The sequence below is a fragment of the Sinohyriopsis cumingii genome, chromosome 2 (assembly GCF_028554795.1).
Source record: "Sinohyriopsis cumingii isolate HCF-2022 chromosome 2, ASM2855479v2, whole genome shotgun sequence".
Lineage (NCBI taxonomy): Eukaryota > Metazoa > Mollusca > Bivalvia > Unionida > Unionidae > Sinohyriopsis > Sinohyriopsis cumingii.
The window spans coordinates 78,466,681-78,483,381 of NC_142962.1; the positions used below are offsets into that span (position 1 = coordinate 78,466,681).

At 33.5% G+C, this 16,701-nt stretch overlaps 1 protein-coding gene across 1 annotated transcript in view; it reads right to left on the minus strand.

The window, feature by feature from the left end:
- The window catches only part of LOC149805242 (uncharacterized), a 133,322-nt gene that overhangs the window by 91,886 nt on the left and 24,735 nt on the right, over positions 1–16,701 (minus strand). The window contains exons 2-4 of the mRNA XM_089948790.1: positions 16,349–16,574; positions 4,759–5,014; positions 2,702–2,938 (exon numbers count right to left, since the gene is read on the minus strand). Of these exons, the coding sequence (XP_089804916.1) occupies positions 2,702–2,938; positions 4,759–5,014; positions 16,349–16,444 (589 nt within the window). The 5' untranslated portion in view covers positions 16,445–16,574. The remainder of the gene's footprint in view (positions 1–2,701; positions 2,939–4,758; positions 5,015–16,348; positions 16,575–16,701) is intronic.

A 16,701-nucleotide genomic window follows, 5' to 3' on the forward strand; every position in this document is an offset into this window, starting at 1 on the left:
AATCATACACTAATATGTAATCATATACTAATGACCCATATTTAATCATATACTAATGACCCATATGTAATCATATACTAATGACCCATATGTAATCAATTAATAATGACCCTTATGTAATCATATACTAAAATGACCCATATGCAAGCATATACTAATGACCCATATGTAATCAAATAATGACTCATATGTAATCATATATTAATGACCCAAATGTAATCATATGCTAATGACCCATATGTAATCATATACTAATGACCCATATGTAAATCATATACTAATTACCCATATGCAAATCATATAGTAATGACCCATATGTAATCATACACTAATGACCCATATGTAAATCATATACAAATGACCCAAATGTAATCATACACTAATGACCATATGTAATCATATACAAATGACCCAAACGTAATCATATACAAATGACCCATGTGTAATCATATACTAATGACCCAAATGTAATCATATACTAATGACCCAAATGTAATCATATACTAATGACCCAAATGTAATCATATACAAATGACCCATATGTAATCATATACTAATGACCAATATGTAATCATATACTAATGACCCATATGTAATCATATACTAATGAACCAAATGTAATCATATACTAATGACCCATATGTAATCATATACTAATGACCCAAATTTAATCATATACTAATGACCCATATGTAATCATATACTAATGACCCAAATGTAATCATATACTAATGACCCATATGTAATCATATACTAATGACCCAAATGTAATCATATACTAATGACCCATATGTAATCATATACTAATGACCCAAATGTAATCATATACTAATGACCCATATGCAATCATATACTAATGACCAATATGTAATCATACACTTAGATGTTCACACAGCCATTAAGATGAACAGTTGAACAAAATACTCTATTCATAATATATACCAAACAAATCTTTGTTTTCCTCTGCATATATACATTTAAGTAAGTAACCATTTTCCATTTATATCATATCCAGATCCCTTTTTTGTATTTTTCAATCAACAAATTGTCTGCTTCACATTTTAAATAATAAAAGCAAATTGGTAACATGACTTTAGCTCTTTCATAAAAAAATGTTTTAACTAACTTGTGGGGGGAGCATTGAGGGTGTATTATTAATCAAATAAATTTAACTAACTTGTGTAGGGCTGTATAATGAATTGAATGAGTTTCCTTTCAGTGTGGGTTCATTTATTTTCTGTATTTTTCATTCAACAAATTGTCTGCTTCACAGTTTAAATAATAAAAGTTAATTGGTAACATAATTTAATCTCTCTGATAATTTTTATTTATTGAACTTGTGTGTGTGGGCATTGAGGGTGTATTATCAATCAAATGAGTTTATCTAACTTGTGTGTGGGCATCGAAGATGTATTATCAATCAAATGAGTTTCATTTATGTGTGGGTTCCTAGATCAGTGGTGGCAAGTTAATGAACCCTGTAATCCCTTACAATTCATAAAAGGTGTGCTTTTTAGACATGGGGCATACAATTAAAGTTTATGTTGGTTGGGGTTAACTAACAATATGCCATACAATTAAAGTTTATGTTGGTTGGGGTTAACTAACAATATGCCATACAATTAAAGTTTATGTTGGTTGGGGTTAACTAACAATATGCCATACAATTAAAGTTTATGTTGGTTGGGGTTAACTAACAATATGCCATACAATTAAAGTTTATGTTGGTTGGGGTTAACTAACAATATGCCATACAATTAAAGTTTATGTTGGTTGGGGTTAACTAACAATATGCCATACAATTAAAGTTTATGTTGGTTGGGGTTAACTAACAATATGCCATACAATATAAGAATGTCATAAATCAAAACTATTCAGCAGATCTACTACAACTTGGGCACACAAAGATATTAAATTTATGAATTTAAGTTTGAAAATTGCTTTTAAATGCATTGAATTTAGGTATAATTTCCCAAATTATTTTTCTTTTTGTTTATCTCATACTACTGATGGTCACAGTATTTCTCAACTGCCATGGTAATAGGACATTATCTTAAGAGTGCCTCCCTTCCGAGGTCACATTGTTGAATACTGATGTACTAGGATAAAAATGAAAAAGTAAAGTATCATTATAGGTTACTGTATAAAACTTGCAGGAATTATACCATTTGATGTCTGAATCTATTATACAATTTTATGCCATTGACATTTACCATACTGTTTATATTTGCTTATAAACTGAGTGCAACTGCAGACTGGTTAATGCCTGACTTATGCATTCCTCCTTTAGGGTAAACACTGACCAGAATGTGTACCCCTGCCACTGAAGCACATTCTTGTCAAGTATTTTCAAGCCTTTTAACATTTCTACATTTTATACTTTGTCTTGCTGTACTCTGCATTTGCATTTATTCTGAAGGATTTATCTTCCTAGGTTTTTTGTGCAATTTATTTTACATTTCTGGAGCACGTATGTTCAGTTGTCACCCCATAACCATTAATGTGCTGAAATGATGTAAAGTGCTACTACAAACAAAGCAAACTGCACAGACCCAGATCTGTTATAACACTATGCAATGGAAGATCATGGTCTATGTTGTTTGCTGTTGGACTCAACTTACAAGTGTGTATATAAAGAAAAGGTTGCAAATTTTATTTATTGATTTAAGTTATTGCCAGTTATAAACAGTAAACTCCCTACCAGAACAAGCAGCCCACAGGAGTGGTTGTCTCCCTCCTGAATCAACTACATCATGGGCAACACCAGCATCTAAAAGCCTTTTGAGAATCTTCTCCCCTGCCTTGGGATCTGAGATCCCTGGAGTACTGCTGGTCAGCTGGGCAGCATAGTGAATGGGGTAGGCATTGTAGTTATCAGCAGATGACAAATCTGCCTCATGCTGGATCAGAATCTCAAGAATCTTTGGATGACCGCTTGCTGCAAAAATAAAAGTAACCTGAATATGCATGAACTGTAGGATTCAAGAAACTAGTTTAAACAATATTTTGAATACAGTTGGATTGTAGGGTTCAGGCAATGCTACTTCAAAACAGTGTTGTAAATACAGGTGTATTGTAGGGTTCAAGTAACACTGTTTTAAACAAGATCAAAGGGATGAACATGACCAGTGAGATACTGATAATTATCTCCCTTCTAAATTATCATATGCAAATACCAATACACGTATCTCTCAAAATATGTGCAATTTTAATTATAAATATTTGTAGTCTTTTCTTTTCTTTATCTCTTAACAGAATTTATTTAAAATTATCTTAAAACATTTTGTAAAATTAAGCAATTACCTTTGATGAGCCTTTTCTATTCAAATGAGTCTGTTATGTTTTAAATGCTATACAGAAGCTGTCAAAAAATATCAAGGTATTCTGATTAAACATTTCCTCTCAAGATTACAATCTGAGTTGCATCCATTTGGTGATATTGACTAGCCTTTCAAGGTCAAATGGCCAGAAAAGCTAATTATAGAAAATTCCTTAACATTAGAAACACAAACTATTCTTAGTAACATGCAGTGCTATTCTTAGTAACAAGCAGCAGGCATCATGCCATGCACTTTGATGGATGAAATCAGTCCAAGCAAAATTTAGTTTACAAATTTTAATAGAATATCTTTAGGCAATGTTTCCAAGAAATAACAAGTTACAGAAACAAATTATTTTAAATGGCCAGTCAATCAACAAATAGTTAGATAATCCTGATAACATGACATCAGTATTCAATAACCGATGTCATTTAGAATGCTCAGTGACACTTTTAGAAACAACTGGAAAATTACTAATTTCCAATGTGCACTATAATTTGCACTTACTTGCAGAATGGCCCTATAACTAATCAGCCATACTTTCATCACCAGATAATGTTTGGTAGGGAAAGAGCATACATTAGGCAAGAATTTGGAATAATGACAAAATAAATACCAGTACTTGGCCACCCTCTTACCTAGAAAATTTATAAACCTTATTTGCTCTGGAATATTCACCAAACACTCTTAAAATAAATTATTATGATAAAATGCCATTTCAAAGTCAATGACTGAATTTGATTTCATAAGTGTTTGTTTCACATCATTTTCTTTTCATGTTCCCATTTTTTTGGAAAATGGCTTTCCCTTCCAAATGTATTTTAATGTCTACCCTATCAGCAGTCAACACTGCAATGCCAAAATCATTTCTGAAGTTAGGTCCTCTATCTTGAATAAATATTAATTTTGTTAAATACTGTAGAAAACGCCAATTCAGCATAAGGAATGGGCCATAGTGTGAGTACAAACTCTCAATTCTACTTATTTATCATATGACCAAAATGTTGAAACATTCACCTAATAAATTCTGTTACTGTCTTCACTTCAATATTCAATTATTTTTTTGTCTGATGTTTTATAATTCCTTACATCATCACCCTTCTCTGCAGGGGTATTTATTTGTGTTTGCACATGCTAAGATACATGTATACAAGGAAAAGTAAATACACATTTATTTTGCAACAACTTAACACAATCAACCTAACATGAAAAGTAGGTTTCTGTGACCAACTTTTACAAGTGGTTTGCAGTGATCTTTCTTCAAAATAAATGCATCCACCAAATTTTATAACAGTGTGTGCAACTATTTCAGAGAAATGGAATCAAACAAAACAACTTAACTTTGACACTTAGTAATAATGATGACAATTACAGCATCATCAGATATGAAAAGGCAACACAAAAGTCTGTTATTACACTTAATTATGAACTTCATTACCTGTTGCTAAGTGAACCAGGGTGTGGTAGTTCTCATCCAGACAATGTATATCAGCCCCTCTTTCTATCAGCAACTTGAGGAGATTTTCATTGCCTGCCAATACAGCCATGTGCATTGGGGTGTACATCTGTTCATCCTGGATATTGAGTAGCGTCATATTGGCCTCAAGGAGCATCTCAGCACATTGTGTCTCAAGGTTATCAGCACAGTAGTGAAGGGCCGTCTTTCCTTCTTCATCTTTCACTGTGACATCAGCCTGATAAGAAAGAAGTCGATGAAGAAAACTATTATCTCAAGGCAATGGTTTTCATTGCAGTTATCTCCTGCTTAGATGGCAAAATATATAAAAAACTGGTCTTCATCTTTTGGATTATTTTTAATCTATCTGCTAAATAATTTTGATTACATATATTTTAATTTGCCAGTAATTTTAAAATTAACTTTCAGACTGATTATATTTTGCTCTTACCAATAATGTAATTTGAGATATATTCAATTTTCTGGCTTTCTTTATTTTAAAGTGTGCTATTACAATTTTATAACTGCATGTTGATATTTACATAATTCTATCAATAGCCTCTACACTAATTAACAGTTTAAGTAGCTCCTCATTAATTTGAAGATTATTTTTGATAATGATCGTTTTTTGATAAAGAAATTATGTTGAATTTCAAAACTTTATTTTTTAATGGAAAAAATTATTTCTAAACAAGAAAAGAGAATGAAATGCATGAATTTATGATGCTATTTCTAAAACAGTTTTGTAAAAGTATAAAAAGTACACCTCAAGATGATTAATAGAAATTAATGTGTCAGGTAGATTTCAACCTGATTAAAAATCTATGAAAGATTAATTTTTTCAGCATAATTTAACTGAATATAACTTTGTTGTATTTAAAGCCTAGTATAATCAAATACATGTACCTGGATTTGAGTATTTTTTATCATCAGCAGCTTTCAAAACACAGAATCAGCACCACCACCATGGCCAACACCACTCCCAATTTTTTAAATAAAAATACTTCAGTTACTATTATTATTATTGTTGTTGTTGTTATGCTTATTATTATTGTTGTTATTATTATTATTATTATTATTATCATTATTGTGATTATTATGATTATGATTATTATTATTGTTATTATTATTATTATTATTATTATTATTATTATTATTATCAACATCTGAACATACATCAATTATTCTAAACAATGAATATTTTACACAAAGAAACACAAAAATCACTCCTTTAAGAATGAGTATCAAATAACAAAGACTGAAATAAAACAGAAAATTGGGGAAATTATATGGAAAGAAAACGACGAGAAAAAAATGAAACAAACTTGTACATAAGACTCTAAAGTATGTAATATTTTTGCCTAGAATGATATTTTCAACTGTTTTTCTTTGTATATGGCTGATATCTAATTCATGTTGTATTTTGATAAATATGAATTATAAGTTAAAACAAAACATACAGCAGTTTAGGAGATGCAGTGATATCAAATTAGTGCTTATTGACAGAATGATGTTGGACAACAGGTCACTGCATTTGCTATTCTGGTCTATGACAGTAGAGCTACAAATTTATTCGAAGGTGTTGTTGTATTCCAACAGTTCCAACAAATGATGAGTACAAGATACATCATCGACATAAATCACGACAAAACACTTCAAAATTTGCCAAATCTAGAAGAAAGAATTTATGGCACGAGTGATGAGAAACTACATGTTGGTAAAGATGTTAAACTATTCGGCAAATAAAATCTTGACATAAATTTATTTATCGCCTATCTTAAAATCCTTTTTTTCTGAAATAAAATAATTAAATGTATTTACTGACCCTGTGCAAAATGAAACACTAATGTTTGGAAGAGGAGTGAAACAATATTTCACCTTCAGTGCATGAATGGACATAAAAGATGTCTTTTAAGTGTCCTTTTGCCCAGAATATGGTTGACTCAGACAGTAATCTCCTCCCAGGCTGCCTATCACAGGAGGTTCATGACTTCCATGCAAAGAGAAGGAGCTTGTACACCTCCCTGTTTCTGGAGGTATGATTCTACTGATATGTGATCCACAGTGACCACAACACAAAAACACCTTGTGAGGCTCAGACACACTCCTGTAGGGTTAGGAACACAATCCAAAGTTTCCAAGTTATTTATATGAAGGGGTGCTTCTTCCTGAGACTAAAATCCCAGAATTACCTCCTCTGGCTCAAATTGATCATCCAGTCCTGAATGTGATCCATTGGTGTACAGAAAGGAATGAAGTTTGGGGGTGGGGGGTGGGGTGAATTGGGACTCTGGCCAGAAACCAGTCCCAATTTAGCAGCTAATACAGATGGTGAAAGTCAGATTCCATGGGAATCAAAGCTGCCAGCAGGTCCTTGTGTGGTCTTGTGTTTTCTAGAAGTAGGAACTATAGAGGGTGCAAAACAAAGTCTCCTTAGGGGAAATAATTCCATAGACACATTCAGAGTTCCCCTGGAGGGAGAGGTAAAGCCTAGTCAATAAAAATGAGTTATTGGCCAGAAGACCTGTTATGATGGACAGGATCTGGTAAAGCCTGTCCAGAGGAATTCATAAACTCTTCCATGGCTGGTGAGGAAATTCATTCCTGCAATGAGATGAAATCTGACTTCTCTAGGTTGGGGATAAAACCAAGATGAGTCACCACTGACCAACAGTGGAACAGATATCCTTCAAAAGAGAATTTCTGTTGTGCATCAAACTGTCATTAAAATAATGGAGAATGGTGATCCCTAAAGACCTGAGGTGAGATAATAATGGAGAATGGTGATCCCTAAAGACCTGAGGTGAGATAATAATGGGGAATGGTGATCCCTAAAGACCTGAGGTGAGATGCTCTGTCCGATGGGACTTAATAATTAAAACATAGCATAAATTTGAGCACAGAGAAGTTTTTCCCAAACTCCAATATCCCTGCTGATGCCAAGTATAAAAACAAACTACCTCACCAAGTTACCTTTCTCATTAATTTTCCTTTGCATGACTTCAATTGTTAGATACCAAAATACATGTATACATGCACACATTACCTCCATATGCTGTCACACATAAATTGCTGTACCATGGGGAGTAATGTAAAACCAGTAAGTATATATGTATGTAGTACACTCACATGGCAAACATGAATGTTACTGGTCAATGTATGCCCATCACACTGATCTAATTATCATTTTGCATCTCAATAGTCATATCAGCTGATTTGTAATCGGCATGCTCAACGAATCAACTATGTAATTCCAAGCTTCTTTTTGACATTATTTCAAGCAGAAATAGCATAGGCAGCCCCCCTCCATTTGTTACCACATTCTATTTAAATTCAAAATCAAATTTGTGTTTGTATGTAGTTAGTTTCAATTTTAAATTAATTGGCCTGTTTAATATGCACCTGGTCTTCTTGATGTTCACACAATTTATGTAGAGTAAACAGTGTTACATACTATTTTAATATTTTTTAGTACAAATCACTTATGTGGCCTGCATCAGCAAACAATTGTTAGGTGTCTGCTTTGTTGCATTATTTCATATTGCTTTGCCATTGATGCATCTTATTATTTCTGCAAATGATCTTTATTTCATACTGTCATACACTGATGCAACTTATTGTTTCTGCCTATCTTTATTTCATACTGCCTTGCATTGCTGCATCTTGTTGTTTCTGCTTATGATATTTATTTCATACTGCCTTGCCACTGATACATCTTATTGTTTCTGCCTATGATCTTTATTTCATACTGCCTTGCATTGATGCATCATATTGTTTCTGCCCATGATCTTTATTTCATACTGCCTTGCATTACTGCTGCTTACTGTTTCTGCCTATGATCTTTATTTCATACTGCCTTGCATTGCTGCATTGTTGTTTCTGCCTATGATCTTTATTTCATACTGCCTTGCATTGCTGCATTGTTGTTTCTGCCTATGATCTTTATTTCATACTGACTTGCACTGATACATTTTAATGTTTCTGCCTATGATCTAGATTGCTTGTCACACCAATTTTCGGTTCACTACTTTTTGAGTGCTTGGCTAAATCACAGACCTACTTATAACATTGGGGGCAAGGAATGGATCCCGTATTTTCTTTTTTCAAAATACCCAAACAATCAGCTTCAGATTGCTAAATGTGAATAATATTGCAATCACCCAAACTGATCAATGAAATCTTGATATATTGCTTTTTTCATCATTGATAATTTGGAATCAATACAATAAAATTTGCAACTTTTGATAAGTAATATATAACAGACCTACCAATCCTAACACGACTTTCTCAGAAAGGTATTCAATATTTTTCTTTAGTTAGACCAATTTTCAGTAAGGGTTCTAGGCATCTAAGGTCAACGTTTTTTGTTTAGTGTTGCCCCTACTTTGCTGCGATGAATATGTCTTAATATCAGTATTCAACCTCCCTTCCTTCCTTCCACTAAAAGTTTTGTCAAGAATTTCCCCCTTTTACACTAAAGTAAAGGTGACATACTATAACAATTTCAGTTGCAAAACAAGCAAGCTCCCAATGGCATCCTCAGAGCCTTGTGCCAAGGGGCAATTATCTCTACTCAAACACCCAATTGTGCCACCACTGGTGAAAGCTATCATCTCTGCCACCATAAGACATAGTAAAATCAACATATGATGTCCAATTAATGTAATTGTTACCTTTCCTACATTCCCACCCCCATAAATCTGAATATTCCTTTTTGTACTTCTGTGCTGATTGTTTCAACTGTTTTTATTTGCAACCCGTTTTAATTCACTGGATGCTATTTTTAGAAAATGACATATATTGTATGTATTTGCAACAGCTTGATAATTCTGTCAGATTTTTTATGAAAAATATAGTCATTTTAAAGCAACTGATGTACTCCTGTAAAGTTAGATTAGTTCCCTGAGGAATTCCACTGAATCTAAAATGAAACCTGCAAGCAGATCAAACACTGACAAGCCAGTATCCGGATTTGATTGAAACAATCAAATTTTTGTAATTTTTACCATTATTCTGTAAGTCTGTAATTGAAAGCTGATTTCAGTAAGAAGTATGGTCAAATAATAAGGGTTGGCAGGTCTGAAATAACAATATACAATGAAATATCAAAGAAAATATCTGTAATGACTACTGGTGGCAACACTTAAAGAAAAACATTCTTTTCAAATGAAAGTCATGTTTCAGTTTTATCTTTAATTCAGTTTCAGTGTAAATAAATGTGATAATGCCTTTTGTATTCAAAATTCACACATGTGAGGCTGAAGGCTTACAATTTTTTTTATCCCAGCTGACCTGAGAATATTCGTTTCCAGGAAGACCTTATTAAACACTTTGCTTTAATCTTGGACCTGCAGAAGAGTCATGCTGCATTGACACATTTAAAAGTTGACCTGTGAACTATAACATTATGTCCCCTTATCAAACGAGGCAAAGAGGGTAAAATAAAAGGTAAGTGGCATACAAATACCTGCATAAGAACTATCAGTCATGGTTGTGCATCAAGTCAACTCATTTCAATCAAACAAGGTTAGCAAGGAAACCAAGCAGAAATCATTCTCTTTGCATGAAGATCTTAGAAACGTAAATAGGATTCATTATCGAGAAACAAGATCCAAACGTTGTAGTGAACTTAAAATTCCCAAGTTGCCATTCAGAGGATTGCTAATGGATGAGCAGAAACTTCATGATTATTGGCAATAAAAATTGTGGCAGCACTATTTTAGTGATAGAACAATAAAATATCTAGTTTCTTGCAATAAGCTGTCAATATTTTTGTTCTGAATCAACAATAAGACTAGAAATAAATCAGGACTTTTTTCGCTGGTACACATGTGATGCAATCTGATCAAAAATCAGATATCCATTGTCCAGCCCGAACATTTGACAGCAACTGCTTAGGGGTCATGTTCTTGTGACCAGTATTATAACCATAATTGCTAATTTTATCAGCCAATCAGATGAAAGCTTACTGGTATGTGTTGACATTTGGTGACTGAGCAGTATGGCTGAAGAGCATAAATATGTGCTGAATGATTTGATTCACTTTCAAAATTCTGAAAGCTGCATTGGCTAAATCAAACATCATATAAACATGACCCCTATGTGATGCTGCCCGATTTTCTCACTGCACAGTGGAGATTTGATTTTAACTAGATTGACATATGATGTGCATTTAAATTTCTTAATGTACCATAATTGTTTTAATGATCATTTAATGATCTTGATGTACCATAATTGTTTTAATGATCATTTAAAGATCTTGATATACCAATAAAAATTGCTTTAATGACCATTTAAAGATCTTGATGTACCATAATTGTTTTAATGATCATTTAAAGATCTTGATGTACCATAATTGCTTTAACGATCATTTAAAGATTTTGATGTACCATAATTGCTTTAATGATCATTTAAAGATCTTGATGTACCATAATTGCTTTAATAATCATTTAAAGATCTTGATGTACCATAATTGTTTTAATGATCATTTAAAGATCTTGATGTACCAATAAAAATTGCTTTAATGATCATTTAAAGATGTTGATGTACCATAATTGTTTTAATGATCATTAAAGATCTTGATGTACCAATAAAAATTGCTTTAATGATCATTTAAAGATCTTGATGTACCATAATTGTTTTAATGATCATTCAAAGATCTTGATGTACCATAATTGCTTTAATGATCATTTAAAGATCTTGATGTACCATAATTGCATTAATGATCATTTAAAGATCTTGATGTACCATAATTGCTTTAATGATCATTTAAAGATCTTGATGTACCATAATTGTTTAAATGATCATTTAAAGATCTTGATGTACCATAATTGCATTGATGATCATTTAAAAAATAGTGATGTACCATAATTGTTTTAATGGTCATTTAAAGACCTTGATGTACCATAATTGTTTTAATTATCTTTTAAAGATCTTCAAAATGAAATTAAATTATATAGAATAGCATTTACAACTACATTAGAAAATTGCTAAGGGTTGACAATTGTTCCAAACACAATTATAAAGCTAGTTGATGTTATTGTTGATTTGGATTTAATTCCATTTCTCAGCACAAGATAAACTATATATCGCAGCCAGTATAACTGGTTGATATCGCAGCCAGTATAACTGGTTGATATCGCAGCCAGTATAAATGGTTGAGGAAGAACCGTTAAGAACAACCAATCCATAGGAAGGTAAGCTTTCTAACATAAACACATTGACTGATCCTGAGACTCAAACCCACATGGACAGAGGTGAGATGACTGTGATCAGTAAAGGTAAGCACTCTTTACCACTCAGTCACCTGGGTCACCTATAAAACTATTACTGAACCAGTTAACCTCATCTACCAAATGCTGCTCTTTTATCACTGTTGATACTAATCACCTTTGTAATTTTTTCAGATTGTATTTCAGTAACTTGTACCAGCTAACTTATGTTGTGGTTAGTTATTCTGGATCCTTGGCTTTTGTACAAGTATCATGCACTGATAATGAAAGCTGCTGCCACCCCCACCCCCAATCATCATCATCATTAATATTACCAAATTCAGTTTAGTGCACTATTCAGCAAAAGTCATAAAATATATGTATATATTGTTGTCTCTCTGAAACTTACATTCCACAAAAGATTACTATATCTTGCTCAATTACTGATCTTTGTGGACTGTGATAGAACACTAATTTTGCTGCTCAAAACTGACATCTTACTTTTGCTGTGAAACAGAGGCCTGATTATTTGTTCTGGCAACTTCAATAATTATGCTCAGAAAATGTTGTTCACACTTCAGATAAAATCTATTTTAACCAGTTATTCAAATCACTAAGATCAAAGGACAGTCAGCTTATGACAGAAGCCTGTGTTGAACAGGGAATGAAATAAACTCATTTATGGCTATTGTTAGTTACATAGGAACTAAATTTTGCTTGCCTTTAGAGATAAATTTTTAAATACTGAATGATTGCCGGCTTTAATTAAAACTTACATGTGAACATCTCAGACGGGAGGGATTTCCTCTTATGAGAGGCATCCTCAATCATTCACTGAAATCTCATATGTACAATTATTACTGACTTTTTTACTTTTTTATTTTATTCACATTTTCATTCAAGTTTACAGTAATATTGATGATATTATTGTGAACTGGCTTAAGCAGGGCAAGATGATTTAGTTGCTAATTTCAAGCAGCATAAATCAATTATAGACACATTGATTCTGTTGGCAGGGTCAGTTGGCTTCAGTGTTTGAAGTTTGTTTTCATGATTATACTATACATACATTGATCAGAAGTACATTTAATGCCAAAAGGATTAAATAGATTAACTGATTATGGCTGGATTATGAAAAAGCTCAAGGAACATAAACAAAGTCAGTTCAGTTTTGATGTTTAAAGTTTGTCAAGATGTCTAAGTGTGCATTATGTCCTTAAGTTAAAACACCATAAATCTGAGCAACTGAAACATCAAATGAAAATCAGTGACTGCTGGAAATGGCAATTTCAGTGGTATAAATCAAGTTCAAAGGACATGAATATGCATTATGCTTTTCTCATAAAGCTGATTTTAAAATCTGCAATAGTGGCAAAAATGACACTATGTGTCATTCTGCATATTAAAGCATGTTAAACATGACAACAAACACACCATCAAAGAAAATCCATGGAATCAAATGTGGATGCAGATGTATGTGCCAAGACACAGTTTGCCAACTTTATAGCCAAACATAATCTCCCATTTATAGTAGGCTATCATTTTCAAATCTATTCAAAATAATGTTCCCTGACTCAGAAATCTCACAGAAGTTCTCATACAAATGTATAAAAACTACCCACATACTGACCCAGGCTTTGGGTCCTCAATGGGATATGAAAATCAAAGACATGCTGCATTGAAAAATTTGCAATTCTCATTGAGAACCCTACATCTTTGGAAGCCAAAACTCCTGATCAAATGGTGCAAATCTCCCAATTTGTCCTACCGGTAATCTGGTTTCTCTGTTCTGTCATATGTATGTTAAACGGCATGTACCCTATTTACCATATGTTTTTGGACACTGTTTGTTTTCAGACACCATTTTTGGGGGGGAAATATATTTAAATGCCTTGTAAGTTTTCAGACATTGCTCCACTATAATTTTTTCGAAAGTTTATGTTTTCTGACACAATTTAGAAAGATCTGCTGTGTCATTTTAATGTAAAATTCACATCATGTTTGCCTTTAATTTAACTGATACAAAGTTCGCTTCATTTGGTCGCCACTTATTTAATGTGATCATGAACTTCCATGAACTAATACAATTTAAAATTCTTAATCATATGTATGTATGTATGTATGTATGTATGTATGTATGTATGTATGTATGTATGTATTTATGTGTGTGTATGTATGTATGTATTTATTTATGTGTGTGTGAGTATGTATGTATGTATGTATGTATGTATGTATGTATGTATGTATGTATGTATGCATGTATGTATGCTGATAGATAGATAGATAAACATTTTTATATTAAGCCATACACAATAAATAGCAATATCAAAGAATGAAAAGAAATATGATTTAATGCTATAGTATATTTAAATATATTATTCAGTTTCAAGTAGCTTGTCCATAGCCATTTTTAGGTTCTCAGGTGAAAAGCCCTCAAATTCTGTATCACTATTATCATCCATATAGTTTGTTTGTCATTTCTGATCAGTGAGTTTTCACTTCTGCTCAGATTGACACTGATGCTGCACACATTGACAGATTTCATTATCATTGTGAGCTTTTCCTTCAATGTGTCCATGGCATTTACAACCCAGCCCAATACAGTCTGTTTGCTGGCTGTCTTGATCCGTCTGTTGCTGCTTTCATAAGATGATTTTAATGCATTCATAGCATCCCTGATGTATTCCGTCCACTGTGGCAGAGGTAGCTGTTGACAGGTTTATTGATGCTTGCATCAAGAGGTTGCAACTTGGATGTGCAGCCTCCTGATATTATTGCTGGCACAACATTTCCACAAACAGTCTGTTTCTTAAAATCATCAGTGATGTGAGCCTGGAACAAGTCCATAACTAATAGTGATCGCTCTCTTCTGGTGAATGGCAAATAAATAAATCCATCACAGCATTAGCGTTTTGTCCTTCCATGCTTTCTCTTGAACTGCGATAATCCACCCTTTTGGTGCCTTCAAATCTAGATGTCTCTTTCCCTTGAAATAATCATTGTGAGTAATATGTCGCCAGAACCTGCAATGGCTAAAATGACAATAATGTGTCTCTTCTCTGCTCCAGTTGTACGAATCAGAATGCTTTTCATTCCTTCTTTGTCCACCCTTTTCCCTGGCACAAGATCAAAGTACATCAGTGTCTCGTCCATTTTAATAATAAACTTATCATCAAGCTCATCCTCCTCACATCTATCCATCACAAACTTGTGGAACGAAGCAAATATTTTCTTCTAAATCCTTGGGTAAACGTTGGGCAAGAGAGCACAAACCCATGTCTTTTCATTAAACTCTCTCCCCAAGAATGACTGGCATGGAATTTGCTCTCCAGAAATTCTGCTGAGACAAGCTCCCTGGCATATATACATATTCCCTCAACACTTACTGGAATTTGTTAGTCACACTGAGTGAGCACCCATAGAGCTATCTTATCATCTATAGCTTGTCCATATGAAATGGGTTGTCCACATTTAGGCAAATGTCTGTTCAAGTTCAGATCTGCAGAAAAGATAACTTGTATCTCACTTCAAAGATTAATTTTTTCATCAGAGATAGCTTTTAATTCACAGGCAGATAGATGAAGATATCAAACTATAGCTGTAGCACTAAATGTAAATTACATTTCTGTTGTGACAACACAACTGCTTTTCCCACCAGTGAATGAAAAACTTCAACGTGCCCTAATGTTAAAAACCACCTCTCTTTCAAATAGACTGACACCTTTGACTTACAGCAACAGTGTGACTGGAATATGGTGAGTGCAAATGAAACAAGAAATGTCTGCACATTGATTCATGTTTTGTGTCATTATGTAAATAATGCATTCTTCATGAAGGTTACAAAAATTTGCTGTGATACAATGACCAGTCACTGTCAAGCCACTCCAGTGGACCACTTGAAGCAAAGAGAAATATTGCAGTATTTGGTTAGGAACACCTGGTTGCTGACCATGGAAAGCAGGTGACCATATGTATATATTTCTTTGATAGCAGTGGCAGCTCGTTGGTTAGCATGCCAGAATTGCAAGCCACAGGTCATGTGTTCATATCCTGGTCCCCATGACCCCAGTTGCTGTGGTGTCTCTCCAGGCAAATAACTTTGCTCCCATTGTCACAACACAGTATAGTCTTTCATCTGTTGATTTACTGTTAATCACCAAATAAAGAAATCACAACGGAAATGGCTGTTTAAGGGAGATAATTGTTCAAAATTAAGAAGACCAACAGGAAAATCTGTTGCTACTTAAATAGGAAAATTGTACAAAAATGTGTGAATGGAGGTGATTATCTTGGGGGTTGGAAAGTGGAAGCAGCCTAATTTAAAGGCCAGTTACTCCACAAGACGACATAAAGGGACTTACCCCTGCATCCAGAAGCTTTTTAAGTTGTTCTGAATTGCCCTTTTCACATGCTAGGATGACTGGTGTCTTCCCATCCCTTGACCTTTGCTGTTCCATTAGTTGTTTTGATATTTTTTGCTGTCCGTTTTGCAATATCCGCTCTAAAAATCTGGTGTCTGGGATTTCACAGCATCGATGAATTAAGTTCTCCCCTTTATAGTCAACAACAGTCAAAGTGGGATTGTACCTGTAAAGTGATCAAATACTCAGCATCATAATTACCCGATATATTTTTTTGTCAGTCAAGTCCAACTCCAAACTGCAGAGACCCAGATCTGCCATTGCAAAATGTGCTGGCAGACATGGATCAATGC